The sequence below is a fragment of the Chanodichthys erythropterus genome, chromosome 10, assembly GCF_024489055.1.
Source record: "Chanodichthys erythropterus isolate Z2021 chromosome 10, ASM2448905v1, whole genome shotgun sequence".
Lineage (NCBI taxonomy): Eukaryota > Metazoa > Chordata > Actinopteri > Cypriniformes > Xenocyprididae > Chanodichthys > Chanodichthys erythropterus.
Genome location: NC_090230.1, coordinates 36,385,097 through 36,411,392, shown reverse-complemented (window position 1 = coordinate 36,411,392; position 26,296 = coordinate 36,385,097). Strand labels below are relative to the sequence as shown.

Genomic DNA, 26,296 nt, shown 5'->3' with positions numbered 1-26,296 from the left:
TTAATAGGAGTCTCCTGCTGAGTCCTGGGACTGGTTTGACTACCTCAGATGAACTGAACATGTGCCGACATATAGAGGAGGAGGCCAGGAATAGTACAGAAATAAAGTGAGAGACTGAAGCTCTCGTGTGTATGGAACAAGAAGCCAGAATGTCACAATTAAGGACTAATCATGTAGCACATCTACAATATATGTGCAATGATTTCTATTTCCTATGTGAGTTCAACTGATTCAAATATATTTAAGAGTGAAACATCAGATTAGGGCTGATGGTACACGTACCAGAAGATGGAGGAGCAGGTTCTGAAGCCTCCAGCCCAGGAATAAGACTCTCAGTAGCAGCAATCAGAGGTTCAACAGGTTCTGCAAACAGCAAAAACAATATGGCCAAACCAAACCAGATACATTTGAAAACTCATCTTTTTCTCTAAGTTTTGGCCTTCAGTCCACACCGAGATGATGTTTGTCTTGCGAAAAACTGAACTTTTTGAAGACGCTCTCCCAAGAGGATGAATCTGAAAACACTGTTTTTGTGTTGTAGTGTGGACTGGAGGTGAAAATGGAGCTATTTGAAAACGATGAAGCATGTTTAGTCATGTGACGCTTATCTATTTTTATACTGGAATGTGCTATTTACTTTCACAGTGTTGTTTAAGATAAATACTACTTTGTACAATCATAATTACACTCCTGCAAAGACAACAGAAAATGTACTCACAGTTGCTGTCCTGCAGTAAAACATAAGGGCAATTGCATTTTTTAGACCATAGAATGGCAACTGAGTGCGACCTGGACGCACCAGTAAGTGGTGTAAGTCAGCTAATAAAATGATTGTGCCAAAAAAATACCATAATAAATTCATTATGTTTGGTCTCTCAGTTATTGTTGTCAAAAGTTACCTACTTCAACACCAAGTTGGTACTGAAATGTAAAAAATGTGACGCTTTGAGCACTGTTGAGCCATAGTGTTCACATGCTCAACAGATATGTCTGTCACTGGCTACAATGATCAAAGCACAGGAGCATTTGAAAGCACATCAAAGTGTTTGAATTTGAAAGCGGGAGCGTTTGAAAGGACGCCTGCTTTCAAACGCTCCTGTGTGTATCCGTGTGAGCGCTCGGTGAAGAGCATCTTTGATATCCATGTACAACATGTTTTTGAATTGTTGATCATTGTAGCCAATCACAGACATATCTGATGAGTGTGTGAACACAGTGGCCAATCAGAGGTGTTTACGAATACACTCAACAGCGCTTTCAGTATCAACTTGATACTTTTGACAACACTACTCTCGGTATCATCTCAGTGAGTTTTTCTTATATTTTTGGCATACACAGTAATATGATTTTAGCATTTTTTGACATTTCAGTGGGTACAATAAACTTTGGAAACGCTTGAAAAGCTGGTGTGGACAGACAGCTTCTTTGGATTTAACTGGATGAATGTAGACGTAGCCTGATGCATCGATAACTGTATTCTGGAAAGTGTGTGTGCAAGCAAAATTACCATCAGCTAGCTTGGTGAAGTCTTTATTGAGCAGGTCCTCAGCTGTGAGTTTGGAGAAATTGTCATCACCGAAGGGATTCCAGGTGGGCTGGTCCGGGGGACTTGTCAGGCTAGTGGCTGAGGCAGGAGCTTGGGGAACAGAAACGCTGCCTTGCTGGGAAGGCTGGTACACACTCTGCTGAGAGGACTGGGGAGAGTTGGAAGGGGTGGCGCTGGCTGATCTAATTGTGCCCGAACAATGAAAGAAAAGTAGGTTCGAAGGTGAGAGAACATTTCTTCTCGGTTATGTAGGCTGTATATTGGCAGTGTCACATTATGAAGAGCTTAAATTCTATATTAATAGGTTTCATTTCTCACTTTGACTTATTAAGGCTGGCTTCTGCTGTGGCTGCCTGCAGCTGCTGAGTGGATTGGCTGACCGGCACTCCGAACATAGCACTGTGGGTGACATCACTCTGGATGCGTCTGTGCCCCGCCTTCTGGGCTGTCCTTGGGGATGAGGGAGGAGTCTGAGACAAGCCAGGGGTCACAGGCTGAGGAGATAATGAAAACACAAGAGAATGAAGCAACTAAGAACTCATAAAATACAGAGAAATTAGAGCGTGACATGCAAATGAAATTAAATGCAGTGAAATGGCATGAATTAAAAAAAAATTTAAGAAGAAATTGATCAAGCGTCAGTGAATACAGATATAAAATAAACATACAAACATATGACTTCCAATAGGACTTTTTCAATAGCAAAACTGTTCAGACAGGCAGTAAAATCAAATTTTTGGTGTAAAGTTTGGCATATAAGACTCAAAATCATTTGTAGTAATAGGAAAAAACATTTTATAACTCAGTCCAAATGTCCATGTCTCTGTGGTTTGAAATGGAGAAATGGAAAATGTACTCATTTACACTCACATGTACCATTAGAGCTAAACTACGATTCAAAACTAAAATAAATCAATACTTTTATTCAGCAAGGATGCATTAAATCGATCAAAAGTGACAGTAAAGGCATTTTTAATGTTACAAAATTTATATTTCAAATAAATGCTGTTCTTTTGAACTTTTTCTATTCATCAAAACAATTCTGAAAAAAAGTATCACGGTTTCCAAAAAATATTAAGCAGCACAACTGTTTTCAACTTTGGTGATAATAATAAATGTTTCTTCAAATCTGCATATCAGGATGATTTCTAAAGGATCATGTGACTGGAGAAATGGCTGCTGAAAATTCAGCTGTGCAGTGTTGGTGAGCATAAGAGACTTCTCTCAAAAACATTAGAATATCTTCAATTTTAACATGTTGAGTGTATAAATAGTGTAGTAAATGACTTCTGCATCATGACACTCTGATAAGTCATAAGTCTGAAAAGTCATGGATCTGATTTAATCATTAATTTAATCACAAACATATCTGATTTTAATGCAGTGTAAACAAAGCATAAAAACCATTCAATTTTAACAAAAACTTGTCTGTCAGGCTTCAGACACTTTTCAGAGCAAATTAACCAAAATGAGCAAACATTTGTCACACAAACAATCAAAACCATCTATGCTGATTCAAAACAAACCAAGGATGGATGGATGCAAAACAATGGATGATGAGGCGCAGCCCGTGCATGAGGTGCAACATTAGTGAGAGTGAGTCTGCCATTTCTTTGAAACAGACAGGACAGAGCAGCATGCACAGGATGGAGGTGATTACCCTCTCCTCTGCCTTCTCTGGGCTGATCTGGGATTGAGGCGCTGGCTGCTGGACTGTGGGAGGCACCACTGCAGGCTCTGCTTGTGCTGCAGGCGGGGCACCAGCCGGCTGAGTGGTAGTAGGCTGGATGGGCACCGGTTGCTGCTGAGCCGCTGACGCCTGCTTACGACGGGCACTCCGTGCAGGTGCAGTGGGAGGAGCAGGGCTGGATGGAGGCGGAGTGGCTACTGCTTTCTGAGGCACAGGGCTACCAGCTGCTACTGGAACGCCTCCTCCTCCTGCTGCAGCCGTGATGGGGATCGGCTGCACGGGCTGTCACACAGACAGGCACCAGACAACTATACCATGATGCGAACTTTAAACGTGATCTTCACACTCTAAACGGTCAGTTTCATTTAATAAATGCAATCTACAGTCTGGAATAGTCATTAAAAATGAATTAAATGATGTGATACCAATTAGATCTGCCTCTCATTTCTTTTTATCCAGACTTCACTACTTTCTACTGCTTTTGAGGACTTCAAACCAATATACAGATTAGAAAACGCATGCAATAAGATTGACACTCACCGTTTTCTGCTGAGGGGCAGGAGACGCCTGGGCTTTTTGAGACTGAAGCGCTGCAGCCGGCTGAGCCAAGTTCACACTGACAGCTGGGAAATGCACAGAGAACAATTGTGTAGACTTACTGGATAGATGCAGTGCATTTTGATAAATGGCAATATATACATGTTGATATATTTTTATATTTTTGATAGAGAGAGAAAGGAGGATATAATATAGTTATAATGTATTTAAAATAAACATTAAAAATTATAAATATTTAAAATTGTATATATTTACACAAGTATTTAATATATACATATAATTATGTGCATATATACATATAATTATGTGCATATATACATATAATTATGTGCATATATACATATAATTATGTGCATATTATATATATATATATATAACAGAAAGAGAGGGATGGATGGAACGATAGAATATATATTTACAATTTAATAGATTATTTGTATACATTTATTACATATCATATCACATTTATAATCAGTTTTTAATATATATTACAAAAAAAAATATGAATCACTGTATAATATATACAGCTATGGAAAAAATTAAGAGACCACTTAACATTGATTTCTGAACTTGGAGTGGTCTAAATTTTTTCCATAGCTATATATATATATATATTTTTTTTTTTTATATAATTTAAATGACATTTAAAATCTATATATTTAATATTTAATAAGTATTTAATGTATATTTATTATAAATGTGTGTATTTACAGGGTTTCTACAGGTTTCATCAAATCTAATTTAATGCTTTTTAATGACTTTTTAATGCCATTTTTTTTTTATGCCATATATACATGTCGCTAAATGTCGATAGATGACATCATACGGCAATTAGAATATTGTCATTGTTGCATTCGCATTCTGCCAAGTGTCAGCCCTTTACATTTGCTACCCTTTTTGCTCACATAATATATCTGAATACAGCCAAAGTCCAAATAAAATTGTTTCATCTATATATGTTTCTGGTTTTGTTGAAATGATGATTGAAACGCGGCCCATTAAGACTACATACAGGGCTCGACATTAAGCTTTATCATTCACTTGTACAAATAAAAGGGTTGCTTATTCTAAAAAAAATCCTTGTCCATTTTTTTTTTTTTTTTTTGTGGTGTAAATATACATTTAACATTTCTGAAGCAATATCCTTTCAGAATACTGCAGCTTTGTCATATTTAGATCTGCATATTTGTGATAGATTCGTGATTCTTTTAAAAATTTAATTAAACCAACAGTAGGTGGTGTCAAGTAACCGTCTTAATAAGTGAGTCATTGAGCCATTCATTCAAACGATTCATTCCAAAGGCTGATTCATTCAAGAATGAGGCAAGTTGTTTATGAATGGGTCATTGAATCTTTGACTCAATGCTGAATCATTCAGAAACAATAACAAGGCTTATCCTGCATCTCAATGAACATTCTATACATCCAAAATAGTACGTGACATTAGTAATATTCAATACCATTTAGGGCGGATAGGGTGGATAGTATGCACATTGGGATGCAGGGTGAGTGTTGCTACGCTATAGTTCTGCTGTGATTTTTGTTTGAAACTATTATCGCTACTAAAATAGAACAAAAACAGTCAATGTTCCTTCTAAAATGTAAGTGACTTAATATGAACTATTTGTTAACTGAACTGTTTTATGAAATCAGTGTCACGTTTTAACCATGATGGTAGCCTGTATAGGAAAAAAGCATTCTTGGTCATGTGATTTTGCTTAACTGTATCAAGTTATAAAAACTTCACATTTTGAATTTTTACCGCAGTATGTTCAACAGATTATTTTTGTGTGTGCTTCACTCATGTTTCCATTTCTCCTCGAGATGCTGCGCGAGCCTCAACAGCGCGTCCTTGTTATCGTCACTACATTATACAGCCTATTATAATCCACTATCGATCACCACTTTCACTAAATGTAATAAAATCAGTCAGTTATTCTCGTGTTTTTTTTTTTTTTTTTTATTTAAGTTTTAATCAGGTCCTTGTCTGGCCGGGCAAGTAAAATTCTCTTTCACTTGCCCCTTCAAAAGTACACTTATCCTAGACTAATTGAAAAGCGTTAGTGTCGAGCCCTGACATGTTAAACCAGCGCTAAAATCCTGATTTATAACCGAGACATTGTCTGACAAAATCACCATACACATAAGATAAAGACATTTGCTGTGATTTTGGCTATATGTACACATAAAATGATCACTCAGGTTAGAACCAATAATATCTATTTTATTTGTTATCTGACAGAGCACACAGCTTAAACTGAATGTGCTGCTCCTCTCAGCCACTCACTGAACAAAAAAAAAAAAAACAGTCCTTCTCAACATCACCCAGCTCAATATTCTCCATGTTCTGAATGTTAAGTATTTTGCCAATGGGTTTTTATGTTAATTCAAGGAACACTCCACAAAGCTCCTAGATTATGAGGAATGAGAGTATAGTTCCTAGCCATATCAGCCTAGAAAAACACAACTTTTAATTTTCCGTCGGTCTTAGTACATGACGTAACTACAGGAGAGTCAACTTTTAAATAGGAAAAATATTGAAATTCTTTGGTCATTTTTGAGCGAGATGCTAACAGTCTAATCAGATTCAATGAACTATGCTAAAAGTGGTACCGCCAAAACCGGAGATCGGCTGAATGGATTTGAAAACGGTAAAACTCAAATGTTTAACTCTAGAGGAGTTGGAAAATGAGCCTATTTTCAAAAAAAGTGGAGTGTTCCTTTAACATGCTTATTTTATGCTAATCTACATAGAAAATTGATCATCATATTTGTACCTATTGGCTGGGCGGCTCCGGCAGGCAAGTTGGCTCTCTTTCGTGGGGTCAGGGCAGCAGGCTGGATGGGCAGGATGCCTCCTAGTGCCTGAGACTGGGATTGTGCTGCTTTGGGCCGCTGGCGTGGCGTGATAGAAGTTTCAGTGGTGGGAATGGGGTCTGTAAGTCTATGGGACAAAAACAGAGACAAATGAGGCCAGGTCAAATTTACAGACTATAGAGCACTATGCAGCCTCTGGGAACATACCTCGCCTTGGTCTGCGTTTGGCTCTTTTTCGCGGCTGCTTCGCTCGCTCGGATCGGCTCAGGAAGTTTAGCAGGAATGGGAGAATTCTAGAGGGACATATTTGAGATAAGTTTTGTTTTTATGATTACAGGCATTCTAGAGGGACATATTTCAGATTAGTTTTGTTTTTATGACTTCAGGCATTCCTGCAGGCTTATGCACACAAGCACCCAATCCAACAATTGATCCCAGTGGTAAAAGCACTGACCGAACAACAGGCCGAGAGTGACACCGGAGGAGAGAAAGGAAAAAGACTAACCTTGATGTTTTGGACAGGGCAGTCCCGTCGGGCCAGTTTAAAAGCAAAGTAGGACACCTGATAAATGTCAGGCCTCTTATCAGGGTCCGGTTCCAGCATGTACCCTGATAAAATCACCACCACAGAGAGAGGAAAAGAGGAGGGAGAGTGGGAGAAAGAAAGAGTGTGTCACACCGTGACAGACAGAAAAAAAGGGAAGAGTGGATGATCGCTATAAGCGTTCATACATAAAATAAGTTGAAGGAATAGTTCATCCAAAAATTAGAAAGTCTTCATCGTTTACTCACCCTCAAGTTGTTCAAAACCAATTAGTACATCCATGAAACACAAAAGAGAAGGTTTTTTAAAAAAATCCTTGCCAATCATTTCCATGTAATAAAAGTAAATGAGGATTGGTGCTGTCAATATCCTAAATAACTAAAAGTACAGCTTTGAGTGAGGAACTGATTGATAGACTGACTGACTTTTTTTTTTTATCCATTGACTTCCATTGTGTGGACAAAAAATACAATGAAAGTCAATGGGAACCAAAACTATTTGGCTAACCAACATTCTTCAAAATATCCTCTTTAGTGTTTAGCAGAAGAAAGTAAGTCTTGGAAAGGTTTGGAATGACATGAGGCTGAGGAAATGATATCAGGATTTACAGTTTTTGGTGAACTGTTCCTGTATTTAACTTTTCACTTCATTAAAGCTCTAAAATGGACTATCATATAGACAACAAAAATGACATGTTGACACCATTTAAAACCCAAACACCATTATTTCTTGCATCTCTCCCAAATAAACAACATTGCCATCAATTTTGCCATGTTTTTGATTTGATAGCTACAACAGAAGGGAAGATATTTTGTGTATTTTGACTTACATTTTGCTCTGTTCACACAAAGCAACTTAATATAACTTAAGATTTTAAATGTAGTGTAGTGTCATATTGACCACTTTTACAGTGGTTGCTTTGTCATTTTGGACAGCGCAGGGTTTCTAATTCCATAACCTTTAATTAATGACTAGGATTTTATTCAAATATTCCCCATTTGTGTTTCACAGAAGAAAGAGAGGACATGAGGGTGAAAAATTACAAAATTTCATTTTTTCACTGAACTATTCCTTTTAAGTGAGACCCATAGCCATACTGAGCCAATGATGAGACGGAGACACACCTGGTGCGAGAAACAGGAAGATACTTACGGATGAGACGGTGCATGTCCTGTGAGTAGCGGGAATTGTCTGGAATGGTGAAGTTGCCATCACAAATGGCCACCTGACTCTCACCGAAGGGCAATGTGAAGAAACAGAGTTTATAGAGCAGACAGCCCATTGCCTGAAAGAAAGAAAAACCCATGACATTGAACAGTATGGGGAAAAAAACCTTGATTGAGGTCATAAGATAATAATATAAAAGCCTTGAGTAAGGTTAATTAAACATTCTTATTACTTCAGTACTTTTATTTCAAATTAATGTAGTTTTGAAATCCATTCACAGGCAGTTCATAAAGACCGGAATACTCATATTGAATGCTTTTCAAAAAGGCCATATTCCACCGTTCTGTGTAGCACTTGATTAATTTCCCCTCATATTAATTATAGGGAACATACATCCAAAAATGTAAATTCTGTCATGAGTTACTCATCCTCATGCTGTTCTAAACAAATAATACTTTTAATCCATCTTCAGAACATAGACGAAGATATTTTTAATAAAATCTGAGAGATTCAAAATATATAGAGTTTCAATGGAGAGACAGAAATCTCTCAGGTTTCATTAAAAATATCTTCATTTGTGTTTCGAAGATGAATGAAAGTCTTATGGGGTTGAAATAACATGAGCATGAGTAATTAATGACAGAATTTCCATTTTTGGACGAACTAACCCTTGAATTTAAATAAATATAATCGTATCATATAATTGAAGCTTCTTGGATCTTGATTTAGATCCTCTCTGACTTTTAAATAAGCCACAATAAAGCAGTGATCTAGCTTCCTCTTTTCCTTTTTATGTTTATCCTCGCCCACGGTATAAAACCTTGTTGGTACAAAACAGCATACATTAAAGTTAATAAGAAAGCAAAACTGACCATACTAATTTTTAAAATACATTCTGGCCTTATTGAAAATCTCTTCTGGAATGAATCTCCTTTTCTGCTGACATCAGTACAATCAATAACCAAATAGCTATTTAGGCATTGATTTAACAAACTTGCTATTAGTCTGGAGAAAGTTATATTCAAAAAGCATAAGCAAAGCCAATGACTTTTAAAATACCTTCTGACTGGCTGTGATATCTCTTATATATGTTTACTTACCCAGATATCTGCTTTAGTGGTGATGATTTTGCCGTTGTACAAGTTCACCATTTCAGGAGCGCGATAGGATAGGGTTGTGTACCTAAACAAAACAGACATTTTTTTTTAAAATGCTGCATTATAATTAGTGTTATTTTTCAGGAATGCATGATATATCTGCAACCATATCTGTTTTCTTAATTACTGACTTCAGTCTAATCAGGCCTACACTAAAAGCAAAAAAAAAAAAAAAATTAACACCTCACAAGCAATTTATCATAATTTTCAATAATTACAAGCAATTTGTCAAACAATTTTTTTAAAGGGATCAGGTATACAGGTTAATACAGGTTAATGATGACAGGTTAATGATGACAGGTTAATGATGACAGGTTAATGATAATATAGTAAATGATGACAGAATTTTCATTTTTTGGGTGAACTATCGCTTCAATGAGTCAAATCATGCAGTGCAACCTAAAGACCATCAATACAACAATTTACAACATATCTACAGGTGCTGGTCATATAATTAGAATATCATGAAAAAGTTAATTTTTTTATTGTAAATTATTTAAAAAAAATATATATGAAACTTTCATTTATACTAGATTCCCTACATGTAAAGTAAAACATTTCAAAAGTTTTTTTTTTTTTATTATTATTTGTTGATTAGAGCATACAGCTCATGAAAGTCCAAAATCCAGTATCTCAAAATATTAGAATATTTACATTTGAGTTTCATTAAATGACCATCCCTACAGTATAAATTCCGGGTATCTCTTGTTCTTTGAAACCACACTAATGGGGAAGACAGCTGATTTGGCAATGGTCCAGGAGACAATCATTGACACTCTCCACAAAGAGAGTAAGTCACAGATGGTCATTACTGAATGGGGTGGTTGTTTACAGACTGATGTATCAAAGCATATTAAATGCAAAGTTGACTAGAAGGAAGAAATTGGGTAGGCAAAGGTGGACAAGCAACAGTGATGACCACAAGCTTGAGAATACTGTATAGTAAAGCCGATTCAGACACTTGGGAGAGCTTCACAATGAGTCAAATGAAGACGGAGTCAGCACATCAAGAGTCACCACACTCAGACATCTTCAGGAAAAGGACTACCAAGCCACTTCTGAAACAGAAACAACGTCAGAAGCATCTTACCTGGGCTAAGGAGAAAAAGAACTGGAAAGTGAACAGTGGTCAAAAGTCCTCTTTTCAGATAAAAGTAAATTTTGCATTTCATGTTGAAATCATGGCCCAGAGTCTGAAGGAAGACTGGAGAAGCACAGAATCCAAGCTGCTTGAAGTCTAGTGGGAAGTTTCTGAAGTTAGTAATGATTTGGGGGGCCGTGACATCTGCTGGTGTTGGTCCATTGTGTTTTATCAAGTGCAAAGTCAATGCAGCCATCTTCCAGGAGATTTTGGAGCACTTTATGCTTCCATCTGCTGACAAGCTTTCTGGAGATGCTGATTTCCTTTTCCAGCAGGACTTTAGCACCTGCCCACAGTGCAAAAACCACTTCCAAGTGGTTTGCTGACCAAGTTTTATTGGCCAGCCAACATGCCTGAACCCTGAATCTATGGGATATTTTCAAGAGAAAGATGAGAAACAGTCGATCCAACAATATACAGATGATCTGAAGACTCAATAGTGCCTCAGCAGTGCCACAAGCTGATCACTTCCATGCCACACTTCACTGATGCTGTAATTTGTGTTAGGAGCAAGTCATTTGCTGTATGTGCTGCTGACCAAGTATTAAGTGTACAAATGAACATACTTTAAAGAACTTGAACTTTTCTGGTTTGAAAATCCATTTTTTGATTGATCTTATGAAAGTCCAAAATCCAGTATCTCAAAATATTAGAATATTTCCTGAGCTGTATGCTCTAATCATCAAAATAAAAAAAAATAAAAAAAATAAAAACTTTTGAAATGTTTTACTTTACATGTAGGGAATCTAGAATATATGAAAGTTTCATTTTTAAAAATAATTTACAATAAAAAAAAAGAACTTTTTCACGATATTCTAATTATATGACCAGCACCTGTATTCCAAATAATCAATAGCCTCCTGGAATCCGTGAAGTGATTTCACTCATGTCCTGCACATTAATAAGAAATTGATTTAAACTTTTTTTCTTTTCTTTTTTTTCCACATTTTACGAGTAAACCTCCTCTGTGGATTACCAGTGGTTATAAAACAATTTGAATTTCACAAAAACAGACTGATTGAGAGAATTACTTTTTAATTTCATCCTCGACCACAGTCACTCCTTCACTCTGGGGGTTCTGGAACTTCATGGTGGCGCTGCCAAAATCACAAAGAACATAGTGTCCTCTGTCATGAAGCAGGATGTTTTCCACCTGCAAAGAGTCATACACAAATTACACTCTAGTATAACATCACATCTTCAACTAATGAAGTAAAGTTTTTAGGAAAAACACAAGGAGTTGGCCTCTTGATCAAGTGTTCAAACTGAAGTGGTTTTACCAAGGTAACAGTCAGTCACAAACAACTCATTTAATCAATGGCCCAATCTGAAAGACTCTCTTGCACAATTTCCTTTTCTTGGATAAAAAAAAAAAAAAAAAAAAAGCTGGTCATAAGAGTAGAAAGAACGTATTAAACGATAAGTAGAAAAACGAAAAAGTGAAGCAGAAAATAAAGGAACCTTGAGGTCTCGGTGGATTATGGGAGTTTTGTACTGGTGCAGACGTGCCACAGCCTCACACGTGTCACAGAATATCTGGAGTGCTTCCTGTTCGCTGAAGCCTGTCTGCAAACGCTGGTTCATCAGGTTTACCACCTGACCACCTGCACGCAAACAGACAGATGTTAAAAGCTACAATACTTTTGTACCTAGTAAACACAAATAACACAATAAGGAAATTTTGAAGAAATATTGAAGGGATAGTTTACTCAAAAATTTGATCATCTACTCACCCTTTTTGGGTGAACTATCCCTTTAAGGCAAGACAGTAGGTGTTTTCATGCACTGGCCGATTTTGAGATTTTGGGTTATTTTTAGTGCTGGGACAATAAATCGATGCATCGCGAATCAAGAAATGATTTTGGATCGATTCCGAGATTTTCCGAATGCATCGCAATTCTCTCTCGAATCGATTCTGAGTCAGTGTTGCCAATTGCTTTCAGTTAAAACTGGTTGCTAAATGTCGCTAGATGAAGTCATACTGGCGAGTCCACTGATCTATATTAATATAAATATAAATCAGTGGACGAGTCACGGAATCTAGATGAGGTTTGTCCAAGAAGTTGCTAGATTTGTTACTAGGCTTTTTAAAAAAAGTCTCAAGAGGGGCAGGGAAGTCACTAAATCTAGCGACAAAATCGCTAAATTGGCAACACTGTTCTAAACGTAGTTTTTACCAGCAGATAAAATAATCATTCATAAAGTTTGAAAAGTTTGAAACATTTTTGCAGTGGGCTGTTTACATTAATCTTGAATCATAAAAGCATTCTGAGGTGCAAATACATTCTCAGACTCAGCCAAATGCACGAGCACTCTTTGCAAGCATTTGAGCGTGCGGTTAAAAACTAGCCTAGAGCGCCATCTGCTGTTAAAAACTAAGATCAGAATCGATTTGAGAGAAAATCGTGATGCATTCAGAAAATCTCAGGAGACTTATTGTCCCAGCCCTAGATATTTTGCTTCCATCTTCTTTCAAACTAGAGTAAAGAAAACATTTAAAACAAATACTTAAGCGTTTTTTTATTTTTTTTTATTACAATATAAATTTTTGTCTGTGGATCTCAATTACAATATATATCTTTAAAGGCTGTTTTCTAATGTACGGAGTCAGAAATCTCCATTTCAGTAGCACTTTCATACACAAAACTTTCTAGTGTTATTCCCATCTATACTCTGAAGTTTTAACAGAGGGGTTTGTTCATATATGATTCGCCTGATTAAATATCTTTTTTGAATGTTTGCAAATGTATGCAAATTTGTGCATTTCTCAATACATAATGCCTCATTTTCATATTTAAATATGACATTTCAGAGAACAATTGTCTTAAATGTACTGTAATTAATCAACTGGGGAAGTATGATGATGACATATGTTAGTTAAAATTTTTAACCTATTCATCTGTGGTGTCTTGCCTTAAAACAAAACACACAATGATCTAATCAACCTAATCCAATTTGTTTGTATCAGATACTAGATTTTAACTGAAATTAATATTTTAATGATCATTTTATTAGATATTTAATCCTTTTTTTGGAATTAGAAAAACACATTCACCCGTTGAAATGATAAAAACCCTTTCATCAAGGGCTTTTCTGAAAATGTAAAGATTTCTGGCCTAGAAGCAGAGGTTTCATGGATGACTAAAAGAAAGAGAAAATTATTCTATTGAATTGACTTGCTTCCCAACATGGTTGAATTTAAGAGAGATTGGGGGGTTAACATCTATAATAGAATCCAGGAGGGTTTCCTCTTTTTTTTCTTTTCTTAATCCTCATCCTTTTTATCCTTTATATTATTAACAATTGGGTTGGTAAGGTAGGACCTCTTAGAGAAGCAATTCCAAATGCCTCCTTTGTTGGATTGTTTGTGTTTTTATTATTTGTCTGAAACTATGTGTGCTGCTGTTATGATATCTCAATAGGATTTTCCTGGATAAATAAATAAATAAAACAAATCATTATTTTTTTTTAAAGAAAAGCATAAAGCAAAGTTCGATTGAGAGGGTATTTCAAGAGGTTCCCTGAGGAAAATTAAAGCATAGACACTACATGAAATTAGAATGATAAATCCACAGTCCAAATCTGTACAGCCCTAGAAGTCGCATACATGAACACAAGAACCCACATGTCAGCCCTGAATCCATCTGTAAGCACTTTAGAAGTCAATTAGCCAGCAATTATGTAAATTTGCCTTCATTTGACTCCCTATTGAGCATATTTAATCTCAATCAATATCTTGTAAATATCAATATCACGTGACTGACGCTCACTGTGAAAGTTGCATTCAATACATCCAATTGGCTGGCCTTGTGTGAACACTCAAAAGAAAGAAAAAAGCTCTCTTGGAATAATGAAAGAATCAATAATCTGTTCTGGGCTTTAGAAAATTCTAAGGATATCATCTTGCTATAAATTAACCATTCAAGACATACAGAAACTCTTTCAGATGAAGAAATGGAAAGTGTTTTTCCAGTAATGAGGTTTAGTCTTTTGTGTAGGTGGTTTAAGGTAATGATGTACCAACCTTACAAATTGAGGGAAAAAAAGTTCTCAAGGTACAAGAAGATTAGGACATATGATCATGTCAGGCTGGGACGGGGGTCTGAAATCTATCTAAAGAGTGCCTCCAAGTGGATGAGTTGTAAAACAGCACAAACACACTGCATAAGAAGAGAGTTTGATTAAAATGAACTCGTGTCATTGCTTTGTTAATGCAGTTTATTTGAATAAGTGTGAACGCCACCAACAAACAAGTGGACCGAGACCAAATATTTGCTTCCAAATAGAGACGCACGGGTCGACCAATGTTGTGCCAAACTCTGACCCCTACAAGATTATTAATATATAAATATATTATATATTATAAATACATAGAGCATTAAGCAAATACAATCTGTTACAGAGCAAATAAATGTGTCCAGCATAGGCAGCTACTTGCTGTTGCATCTGGTGTAGACATGGTGTAAGAAAACCAGGCCTAAACGTATAATTTCCTGTTTTGCTCCAGACTAAAATAACCACGCAACAAGTGTGAACACACCCTAAATGAAAGGAAATTGAATGAGACATTGGAAAAGAATAGTTTATTCGTTGTTAATTATTCTTCACTGTTTGTCATATAGGTGGTACAGTTGTCTAGTTGACTAATCTGTACTTAAGTTTACTCTTTGTCAAATGTATGTTTGTTTTCCCACACAGAGCACAAGGCGGCTGTGTGCAGAGGCATTATGGGGCAGAAAGGCAGACTTACCTCTGCAGAAGTCCATGAGGATAAACACCTCCCACACATCTCCACCTCCTACAGCTGTGATGCTGGAGTCCAGAAACCCAACAATGTTCTTGTGACCGTTGAGATCCCGCTGGAAAACAATCCACAAAGAACAAAAATCAGACTAAAATGAGCAGGCACATATCACAAAAAGCTCAGTTTTTTCATTTATTTATTTATGATTTAATGCCATATCAGCAGCAATGGCTATATTCATGGCAATCAGCAGTATCACTTCAATACATTGTTTACAATAATTTAACAATTTTGTCTTAAAAACAATCACTATACAAAACCAGGCATATATACCAATAACAACAACATTAATAATAACAACAATTACATAGAGTCTTTCAATTGAATATTTGACAGAAATTCTAAAATTACTCCTGGAGAAACCTTTTGAAAAATGTCCATTAATGTGTTCTCTGTATAAAACCGTTGTCTAATATTATTTAAAAAGGACATTGTATTAAAATATGTTTTATACTCGTGAAATTCTTACACAAATCACAGACCGGTTTCTCTTCCCCCTTCGATAAATATGAATGAGTGAGTCTTGAATGTCCAATTCGGCATCTCGCATATACAACCTGGGCCTTTCCGTTTTCAAAATAATAACTAATAACTCGGATTCACCTCATATAATTTGTTATTTACACATTCGTTCCATTCGCCATTTATTGTAAATGTAAAGGTTCAATATGGGTTTAACGTCAGATGCTGGTATTTTACATTCTGTCATTTCCAAATGAAGTGCTTCCTTTGCTACTTTATCTGCTTGTTCATTACCAGTCAATCCCATATGGTCTGGTATCCAACAAAAAACAACATTAAAATCTTGTTTCTTTAAAGAGGCCAAAAATCCTATTATGCTGATAATTATAGGATGTTCAGTTTTCAAAGAATCAAGTGCTTGTAGACAGGATTTAGAATCTGTGCAAATTAAAAAAAATTGCGTTGTTGTTCCTTCTCTATTTGTTCAAGAGCTAAAATGCACAAGCTTCAGCTGTGAAAACTGAACTTTTTCTAGAAATACACTTGCCATAGCGTTTTGACCAAATCACTACTGCGGCAGATACCCGACTGTCTGACTTTGACCCATCTGTGTGTACACAGGTACATGAGTTGGCAAGCTGCGTCTTATATCCAAAAATTCCTCCCAATAAACATTTGGATGGTTTGTCTTTTTTTTTATACTGAGCCAGGTTCATGATGATGATTGTTTTTTTAATATTCCAGGGCGGTATAGGACACACATGTGTCGATGTTAGGATATCCAGATTAATGTCCATATTTTCCAAGTGTGATTTTATACGAATTCCAAAAGGACTGATGTATCTGGGTCTGGCTTCATACAAATGTGAATATGGAGGATGAAAAAGTGAAGAATATGCTGGGTTACTTTCATTAGCTTTTAGCTTAACTACACAGTTGAGAGTCAATTTCAGCCTTCTGTTATATAAGGATGGTTCTCTTGTTTCTGTATACATGCTCTGAATTGGGGAAGTCCTAAATGCTCCTAAGGCAAGTTTCAATCCTGTATGATGTACTGTGTCCAGCATTTTGATGTATGACTTCCTAGCAGATCCATAAACAATACTCCCATAGTCCATTTTTGATCGAACAAGTGTCCTATAAAGTCTTAAGAGTACTTCACAATCGGCAACCCCATTTAATCCTTGCTAGCACTTTTATAATAGCCATTGCTTTAAAACATCTATTTCGCAGCATTTTAATATGAGGAATAAAGGATAGTTTGTTATCAAAATTAAGTTCTAGGAATTTTGTCTATTGTACAACTTTTATAAGTTCTCTTTCTAAAAAAAGCTCTGGATCTAAGTGCATAGACCGAAAAGAAAAAAAAAAAAAAATGCATACATACGGTTTTTGATTTAGAAAATTTAAAGCCATTTTTTACTGACAGTCATACATTTATACATATTTGTATTTGTCTTTCAATTACGTTCATATTTTTCCTTTATAACAAATACACACATCATCTACATATAAACTATGAAATATATTAGACCCCATAACTCTTACAATACCATTCATTTTAATACTAAAAAGAGTTACTGAAAGTATACTTCCTTGAGGCACTCCTGATTCTTGTACATGCAAGTCAGATAATACTTTTTAATAAAACCATCTCATACAAAAGATTCTAATCTTATATGATAATCAAGAGTACTTTTTCCTCGTCTAAATCCACACTGATATTTATTGATCTCTTGATCTTTTTCCAAGGTCCACACCAGCCGGTCATTGATCATACGTTCCATGGTTTTGCATAAACAACTAGTTAGGGCTATAGACCTTTTTCACAAGAATCGGAAATCACGTGACGCAGGGTAAAGTTAGTTCCGCTATGCGTCTACGGCTATTACATTGATATGCTCTTTTCTCAAATATCGCTTCTTACCTTTTCTGTTTTGTCTGTTTTCCAATTAGCTTTTGTATAATCTACAAATAAATTATTTTCTACTTGTTTGTAGCTTATACAGCCACTCAGACCGTTGATCGAATTTACCGGAAGATGGATTTATATCACCAGCTGTCATACAGCAAAGGCTATGCAGCTACGCATTCAGCAATTTCCCAGATAGTATTACGTACTACGAACATTTATATAATTTATTAATTAAAAAAATTAACTCCCAATATATACTTTAATGTGGGATATAAAGTCGTGAGATACATAATATTGTCGTGAGTTTAATAGCTACGTTTTAAAAAATATATAGCATGTCTCATATGGCATCACATCCCACATTCAAGCATATGTTATAATTAATCCTGATCGATTAAAATGATTAAACTAAGACATAATTTCCAAAACCACACTGTACACAACTATCAGTCTTTGCATGTTGCAATAGCACAACAATGCTGCGCATAATACACACTTTAAAATGATGATGACAGGAAAATGAGTGAGAGATGACTGAAGTGTTTATATCCAGAAATATCATGGTGCGAGCAGTCCTGCTTCACGAATCAGAGGATCAGGCTTGTGTGATAAGGGATCTACCAGTCGATCATTTCCCCAGCACGTCGCTAAAAACACTCTATACATCTCAATATGTGCATACTATCCACCCTAAATAGTACTGAATATTAATAATGTCACATAGTATGCACGTTTAGACACAGACACTGTCTGTACAGCACATGGAGCGCGATAATGCACAGCCGCACCAAACATACACGAAGAATATAACCAGTTTAACCGCCATCACTTCAAATTATTTATTAAATTTAGCTCTTAATGAGAGCTCTGTAGTCTCACCAATAATTCACCAAGACCGTTCAAACATTTTCAAGACATTTAATTCGTAAAACGACTTTGATTCCCGAACTGGTTCTGATCGAGGCTATCTATCACTGTAACCAGAAAATCTTTTACACTGTGTGGCTCATTCCGGAAGCCAAAAACCCGGAAGTGTGAAAAAGGTCTATTGGATGATATTTATTTGAGTCAGTATGGTCTTTTCCAGGTTTAGGTACTGGTATAATTATTGCCTCTTTCCAGTAATATGGTAATTCTCCTAATTTCCAGATGTTATTGAAATTTTCCAGTAGAATAACTGGACACTATAATAATAACACTATAGGGTAGATCAGTGGTTCCCAAACTGGGGTACGCATACCCCTGGAGGTACGTGAGGTGACAAAAGGGGGTACACGAACAAAATGCTGAGTAGTTATTTAATTCTACCTTAAAATAATATTAAAATCGAGCATGTATTTCTAACTGCCAAAATGTCATAAATCCAGTACATTTAATCAAATTACCTCATCATTTGCAGTCAAAAATGACTGTATCCACACAAGCAGCATGCATATGATAGATTGCTTGCAGAATCTGCTGCCTTAAATTGTGCTAAATTACTGTCGTTCTCGACAGTGCACCTTTGTAAAAGTGGGGATTTAGCATTTACTCGCATGAAGAACAAATATAGACACAGATAATGGATTAATTTCGATTTAAGACTCAAACTTTCTCCGATACAAAAACATACCTTGTGTGAGTTCTTGTATTTAATGATGATAACGAGCAAGTTTCTCTTTGTTTCATTAATAATTAATAATTTTTCGTGCTTTTGCTCAACAGATTTTCAGGCTGATGAGGTTTTCTGTTGTTGGATGTTTATTAATGGTTCTTTCTGCCTTCTTCCGATCAGCAATAACCTTTTTGCAGTCTTCATTAAACCATGGGTTTCTCAGACGGCATGACTTTGTTGATGTTAGCTCAGATTTTTAAATACTATATTAAATTAAATATTATATAGTACCTACCATTCAAAGGTTTGGGGTCAGCAAGATTTTTTTCTTATACAGTCTCTTATACTCACCAAAGCTGCAATTATTTGATCAAAAATACAGTAAAAACACTAATAATGTGATTTGTGAAATATTACAATTTGAAATAATACTATTTTAAAAAAAGTAATTTATTCCTGTGATATCAAAGCTGAATTTTCAGCAACATCACTCCAGTATTCAGTGTCACATGATCCTTCAGAAATCATTCTCAAGAAACATGTCTTATTATTATCAATGTTGAAAACAGATATGCTGCTTTATATTTTTGTGGAAAATTTACCTTTTTTTTTAGGATACTTTGATGAATAGAAAGCAAAAAAAAAAAAAAAAACCTATTTATTTAAAAATTGAAATCTTTCTGAACATTATAAATGTCTTGCCGGTCACTTTTGATCAATTTAATCTATCCTTGCTAAATTAAAAATAATAATATAAAAAAAAAAACTTACTGACCTCAAACTTTTGAACAGTGTAAATCATGTCTATACATGTCTCAAATATCAGAAGACATTTCATCATGCTCACCATGATCTGGATCTCACGCTTGCAGATCTGAAGGTCGTGTTCATTGTTGACGTACATCCTCTTTAGGGCACAGCGCACCCCCTGATTAGTTCGCACCAAGAAGACGATTGCAAAGCCACCTGCAAAGACAAACACACAAAGTTTAGATGCTTTTGCTGAAAATAAGCTTGAGAACTAAGGAGTAAGGTGATATTTACACCACAACACTGCCTCCATGTGGAAATCAGCAAGAAATTTCATTTCATTATTTTATATTATATAAAATATACAATTATTTATTCTTTAAATCAGTGTTAATTTCGTTGACGAATAATTTTCGTCATAATTTTCGTCAACGACATTTTTTCACGGACGAAAAAGAGACGATGACTAAATAAAAATGCGTTTTGAATGACTAAAACTATGACTAAAATCTACTCTAATTTTCGTCAACGAATAAAAACGAGACGAAAATGAAAGAGAGGGACGATTTGGGAAGATATCCAGTCAGGACTGCTGTCCTGTGTGGAAGATGCGCACATTTGAACTGTAATGTGCTGATCTAACCGCGGGAAACGCGGCGCTGTTGCGCGCTCTACAGGCTCGTGCAGCAGCACATCTGACTGCTGCACAATTAATGAATAGCGCACATTTATGCCATCCGATTGCTTATAAGCTAATGTTGATGAATTATGACAATGTTTACTACACGATGTTTATATGGTAGCATGTTTTAGACGGTTGAAAGAATGCATATTTATCTCCCTCATGAGCAGCCTGCTACAGCGCAGACTGCAGACATTTCAGAATAAGAGTCACGGTGTATTTCGGGATGGTTTATAATTATTATTTTTTTCCTGGTCATTATTGTTATTTTGTTTAAACAATAAACTGTATTTAATTTATTTTCTGTTTAATTCATAGTAAACTACTGTATCTTCTGTCACAGGAAGGAAAGACTAAGAACATTATTTGACACATTATTCAATATATTTTACAAGTATTATAGTTATTAAAGTAGTTATTATAGTTAACTAAACCTAAAACCAAAGAAATCTTCATTACTTTAAATAAACATTAACTGAAATAAAAGATAAATATATAAAAATGTAAACTTATAAAAATGTAAACTTAATAGTTTCTAAGCTTTAGCTTAACCTGAGGTATTAAAATAAACAAAAAATAAAAAGTTATAGACATTTAAAAGCAAAAACTAAAAGACAAACAAAAAATTACTAAAACTTTTAACTAAAATTACAATGAAAGCAGGAAAAACTAAAAATCAAATCTAATTTTTTTTTTTAAATGAAATCTATAATAGTAGCCTACCTCAATGATAAGTGTGTCAATCCCTGAAAAGTACTGAATTTTGCTCTTTCACATGTTTTTGCACTTGAACGGTCAAAAACCATCCGCTTTGGTGAGCAAAGTACAGTTGGGTGAACATAAACAGTTTGGGGAATATCAGATGTACCTATATCAGTGTATTGGATCTGTGGAAGCATTTTTATTGGAAATGCTTAATGCTTACAATTTAACTAAATTAGATTTTAGTCGACTAATTCTACTGTAGATTTAGTCGACTAAAATCTTATGATATTTAGTCGACTAAAACTAGACTAAAACTAAAACAATTTCCAATGACTAAAATATGACTAAAACTAAATGGCATTTTAGTCAAAAGACTATGACTAAAACTAAATCAAAATTTGCTGTCAAAATTAACACTGCTTTAAATATAGTTTAAAAAAAAAAGCAATAATAATTATAAAAATAATAAAATTATTCATACAAATATTATTAATCATCAAAAATTATTTATAACTATTTGTGATCAATCACTGGCCAGACTGTCCAAAAGCTCACTATTACAAAATGCATTCTTCACATTTCTGCATGCAAGCATTAAATTCTGTTTTGTTGAGCCAGACATTTTAGTGGAAGTACTCAGAACAAGCGTAAGCAAGTGCAGACGAATTACTCGTGGTTTGTGGGTATTTCAACAGATAATGCCTCATTTTCATATTTAAATATGACATTTCAGAGAACAATTGTCTTAAATGTACTGTAATTAATCAACTGGGGAAGTATGACGATGACGTGTCAGTTAAAATTTTTAACCTATTCATCTGTGGTGTCTTGCCTTAAAACAAAACAGTGTAACATTTGAGTGACCACACAATGATCTAATCAACCTAATGCAATTTGTTTGTATCAGATACTAGATTTTAACTGAAATGAATATTTCAATTATCATTTTATTAGATATTTAATCCTATTTTAGGAATTAGAAAAACTCATTCACCCTTTGAAATGATAAAAAACAGATTATGGAAACCCTTCAAGGGCTTTTCTGAAAATTTAAAGATTTCTGGCCAAGAAGCAGAGGTTTCATGGATGACTAAAAGAAAGAGAAGAGAATTCTATTGAATCGAGCAAATTCAGACTTGCTTCCCAACGTGGTTCAGTTTGAGAGAATAGAGATTTGGGGGGTTAACATCTATAATAGAATCCAGGAGGGTTTCCTTTTTTTTGCCGTTTTCTTAATCCTCATGCTTTTTATCCTTTATATTATTAACAATTGGGTTGGTAAGGTAGGACCTCTTACAGAGGCGATTCCAAATCATTAATATTATTATTTTTTATTTTTTTTAAAGAAAAGCATAAGCAAAGTTCGATTGAGAGGGTATTCCAGGAGGTTCCTCAGGAAAATTAAAGCATAGACACTACGTGAAATTAGAATGGTAAATCCACAGTCCAAATCTGTACATCCCTAGAAGTCATAGTCATAGTCCACGCTGATGTGCCCAGCCAGAGATGAGAGCCTGTGTGTTTATGTGTGTCTCAGATTTGCTGTGTTAGCATAATGTGGAGCAGAGTGTTATTCGTCAAAGCAGGCACAGGGGGAAACTTGTGGGGGAAAGTAGGACGCAGATATTTCTTCAAGGATCTAGCTCTATAGGAACAGTCCATTTACAGTCAAACAATCAATGAGATTCTCCAAAGCAGTTTTTTTTTTTTTATTGCAGAGCTGAAAAAAAGATGCTGAGAGGTGTTTGAACAGCACAGATGAGTCTGAGATGCACCAGGCCTGAAAGTCTATTAGCTTTGTTAGCAGTTCCATCTGTGAACTGGAAATTCAATTAAACAGAGCAAACAACTGTTTCTTTTACAACACTGATAACACACGCAATTTGTGATGTAATGGACGCTCGCACTCATGTTGTTACAAAACAATTTAACGCTTTCTTCTGTACACCACAAAAGAGGTTTTAGGCAGGACTTTCATTTTGATTTTTAACATTTTAAAAGCTTTCACAGCACCTGGACAACATTCACTTCATAGCATAGGGTCAATATTACGCTGAACTCTATCCTCTCTTAACAACATGAGGTAGAGTATATATCCTAATGACAGAATGTCCTCACAGAGTTCCTCACTCAAAAACAGACCTTTGAATCAACATCAACATGCCAGGTTAGAATTAACATACAGTTTAAAGGTTTGGGGTCAGTAAGATATATATATATATATATATATATATTTTTTTTTTTTTTTTTTTTGAAAGAAAATATATTATGCTCACAAAGGCTGCATCATTTATTTGATGAAAAATACTGTAATATTGTGAAAACAAAATACATTCAACTAGAAAAGTAGTTAACAGTTAACATTCCTGTGATGAAAAAGCTGAACTTTCATAATCATTACTCCAGTGTTCAGTGTCACATGATCCTTCAGAAATCATATGCTGATTTGCTGCTCAAGAAACATTTCTGACTCATAGATGCTTACAACATAAATTGATAAATTAGATTTTTTAAAAATCCAGGATTCATTATTTGATAAAGTTCAAAAGAACAATTTACTTGAAATATAAATCTTTTATTATAAATGTCTTTACTGTCACTTGAACAATTTTATGTATCCTAGCTGAATAAAATAATTTTAATTGATTATTAATACTAAAAAAAATCTTTTGAAGGGTACAGTATCTCTTTTTACAACGTGACAAATTATTGTTTTTAAGTACAGATACTCCATATAGTCTCTCAATTAATAAAAAAAAAAAAAAAATTATAATAATAATTCTAAAAGAATCAATGAAATGCCGTTTCAAATAGTTTAGATGGAGTATAACATGTCACACTGCCGGACATGTCAACACCCAAGTACAGATGAGCAGGGATTTCCATACAAAGGATTTAGGCCACTAAATAAAGCTGCCAGAGGAGCTGAGAAGAGCACTGAGATCTAACCACAGTTCACCATCAGGCCATTTGTACGGTGGATTAATTCTGTACCTAACTGGCCTACACTATTGAACATTAAGAAGGGTTGAAAAGAAAACATTAAGTAGTGACAAAGTATTATGTTGTCTAGGCAGATTAATTATTCAATATTTGGCGATTTTGAGATGATCAGCATTGGCCAATGACTGTATATGTTTGGCAGAAATACTACAACCTGCCCCTTTTTAAAAATTAACTGCTTTGACAATTGAATTACAACATTTTTGTTAAGCGAATTTTGAGAAAATATAGAGTAAATATCCATTATTAAATGTGTGTATAATATATATATATATAACACTCATTCTGCAATATATTACACACAATTTCTATGAACAAACTGCAAACAATTTTAAAATTCCCATATTTCAACTCAAAACACAACTTGATCCTAGAGAACTAGTTCATTACAGACCGATCTATAATTTCCCTTTTCTGACAAAAATACTAAGAAAAGGCACTATACTCTTCCTTTTTAGAAAGAAATGGCATTAGCGGAATTGCATTGGCATGGCTCAAATCATACTTATCTGACAGTAAATGAAATGAAGAGCTGTCATATCGATCACAAGTTCAGTATGGAGTACCACAAGGCTCAGTACTAGGACCGTTACTTTTCACCGTGTACATGCTAGCCTTGGGAGATATCATTAGGAAGCATGGCATTAGTTTTCACTGTTACGCTGATTATCCTCAGTTCTGTATTTCTTCACACCCTGACGAAATACATTCAATTCCCAAATTTAACGGAATGCATAGTTGATATTAAAAAAAAAAAAAAAAAAATGTATGACTAGTAATTTCCTACTACTTAATTCTGAACAAAAAGAGGTTTTAATTTTTGGACCAAAAGCCTCCACACATAATAACCTAGAGTGCACTTGATGGCTGCTCTTGTTACATCTTTGTAATGCTCCACTGGGTGGTTGCCCTAGAGTTCTTACTAGAAGCATATTAGCCCATTTCTGTCAACACTGCATTGGCTCCCTATTAAACATCACATATATTTTAAAATCTTGCCAATTACTTACAAAGCACTAAATGGTTTAGCTCCTCATTACTTGAGCGAGCTCTTAATGCATTATAGTTCTTCGTGTCTATTGTGATCTCAAAATTCTGGCTAGTTGACAAAACCTTGAATATCGGTAGAACCTTTTCCCTTGTTAGCACCCACACTCTGGAACAGGCTTCCTAGCCTTGTTCGGGAAGCATACAAACTCTGCTCTGTTTAAATCTGGACTAAAACACATCTCTTTACCTGGCATACACACAACACATTATCACATTTCTATAATTCACATCCGTTAAAGAAACCGGGAACCCTTCCCATAACACCCGACGTACTTGTTACATCGTAAGAAGAATGGCATCTACGCTAATATTAGTCTCTCCGTTTATCCCGAGGTTACCGTAGTCAGCAGTGTCCAGTCTGTATCCAGATCAGATGGTGGACCTGCAGCTAGACACGACCACAACACAGCTCTGAATGACAATCCCCTGTGAAGATCCTCAGCAAAGACCACAAGAACCAGACAAGTCCTCTGCACAGACCTATGACCAGCTTCGTCTCCATACTGGCATGATGAATCCGATCTTCAAGCAAAAGGAACTGGATGAAATATTCGAATGCTTGTGATGCAGCCTAAATTATAATCACACCTTGTTCGTTCGTTCGTTCGTTGGCCGGAGGAGAACTGGCCCCCTGACTGAGCCTGGTATCTCCCAAGGCTGTTTTTTTCTCTCCATTCTGTCACCTGATGGAGTTTGGGTTCCTTGCCACTG

The 26,296-nt window shown here is 35.4% G+C and overlaps 1 protein-coding gene across 10 annotated transcripts in view; it reads right to left on the bottom strand.

Moving 5' to 3' along the window:
* The window catches only part of aak1b (AP2 associated kinase 1b), a 64,042-nt gene that overhangs the window by 18,977 nt on the left and 18,769 nt on the right, over positions 1-26,296 (bottom strand). For 7 of the 10 annotated variants that reach the window (XR_010896178.1, XM_067397585.1, XM_067397582.1 and 4 more), the window contains exons 2-15: positions 20,243-20,361; positions 15,371-15,479; positions 12,082-12,224; positions 11,652-11,773; positions 9,423-9,504; positions 8,308-8,440; positions 7,117-7,220; positions 6,819-6,904; positions 6,572-6,738; positions 3,777-3,859; positions 3,207-3,518; positions 1,865-2,040; positions 1,508-1,728; positions 283-363 (exon numbers count right to left, since the gene is read on the bottom strand). Coding sequence is in view for 9 of the 10 variants with exons in the window: in XM_067397582.1 (XP_067253683.1) it covers positions 283-363; positions 1,508-1,728; positions 1,865-2,040; positions 3,207-3,518; positions 3,777-3,859; positions 6,572-6,738; positions 6,819-6,904; positions 7,117-7,220; positions 8,308-8,440; positions 9,423-9,504; positions 11,652-11,773; positions 12,082-12,224; positions 15,371-15,479; positions 20,243-20,361 (1,938 nt within the window). In the remaining variant the exon portion in view is untranslated. Of the gene's footprint in view, positions 1-282; positions 364-1,507; positions 1,729-1,864; positions 2,041-3,206; positions 3,519-3,776; positions 3,860-6,571; positions 6,739-6,818; positions 6,905-7,116; positions 7,221-8,307; positions 8,441-9,422; positions 9,505-11,651; positions 11,774-12,081; positions 12,225-12,353; positions 13,094-15,370; positions 15,480-20,242; positions 20,362-25,923; positions 26,108-26,296 lie in introns of those variants that run through there. The other 3 variants (XM_067397584.1, XM_067397586.1, XM_067397587.1) reach the window with 3 other exon arrangements.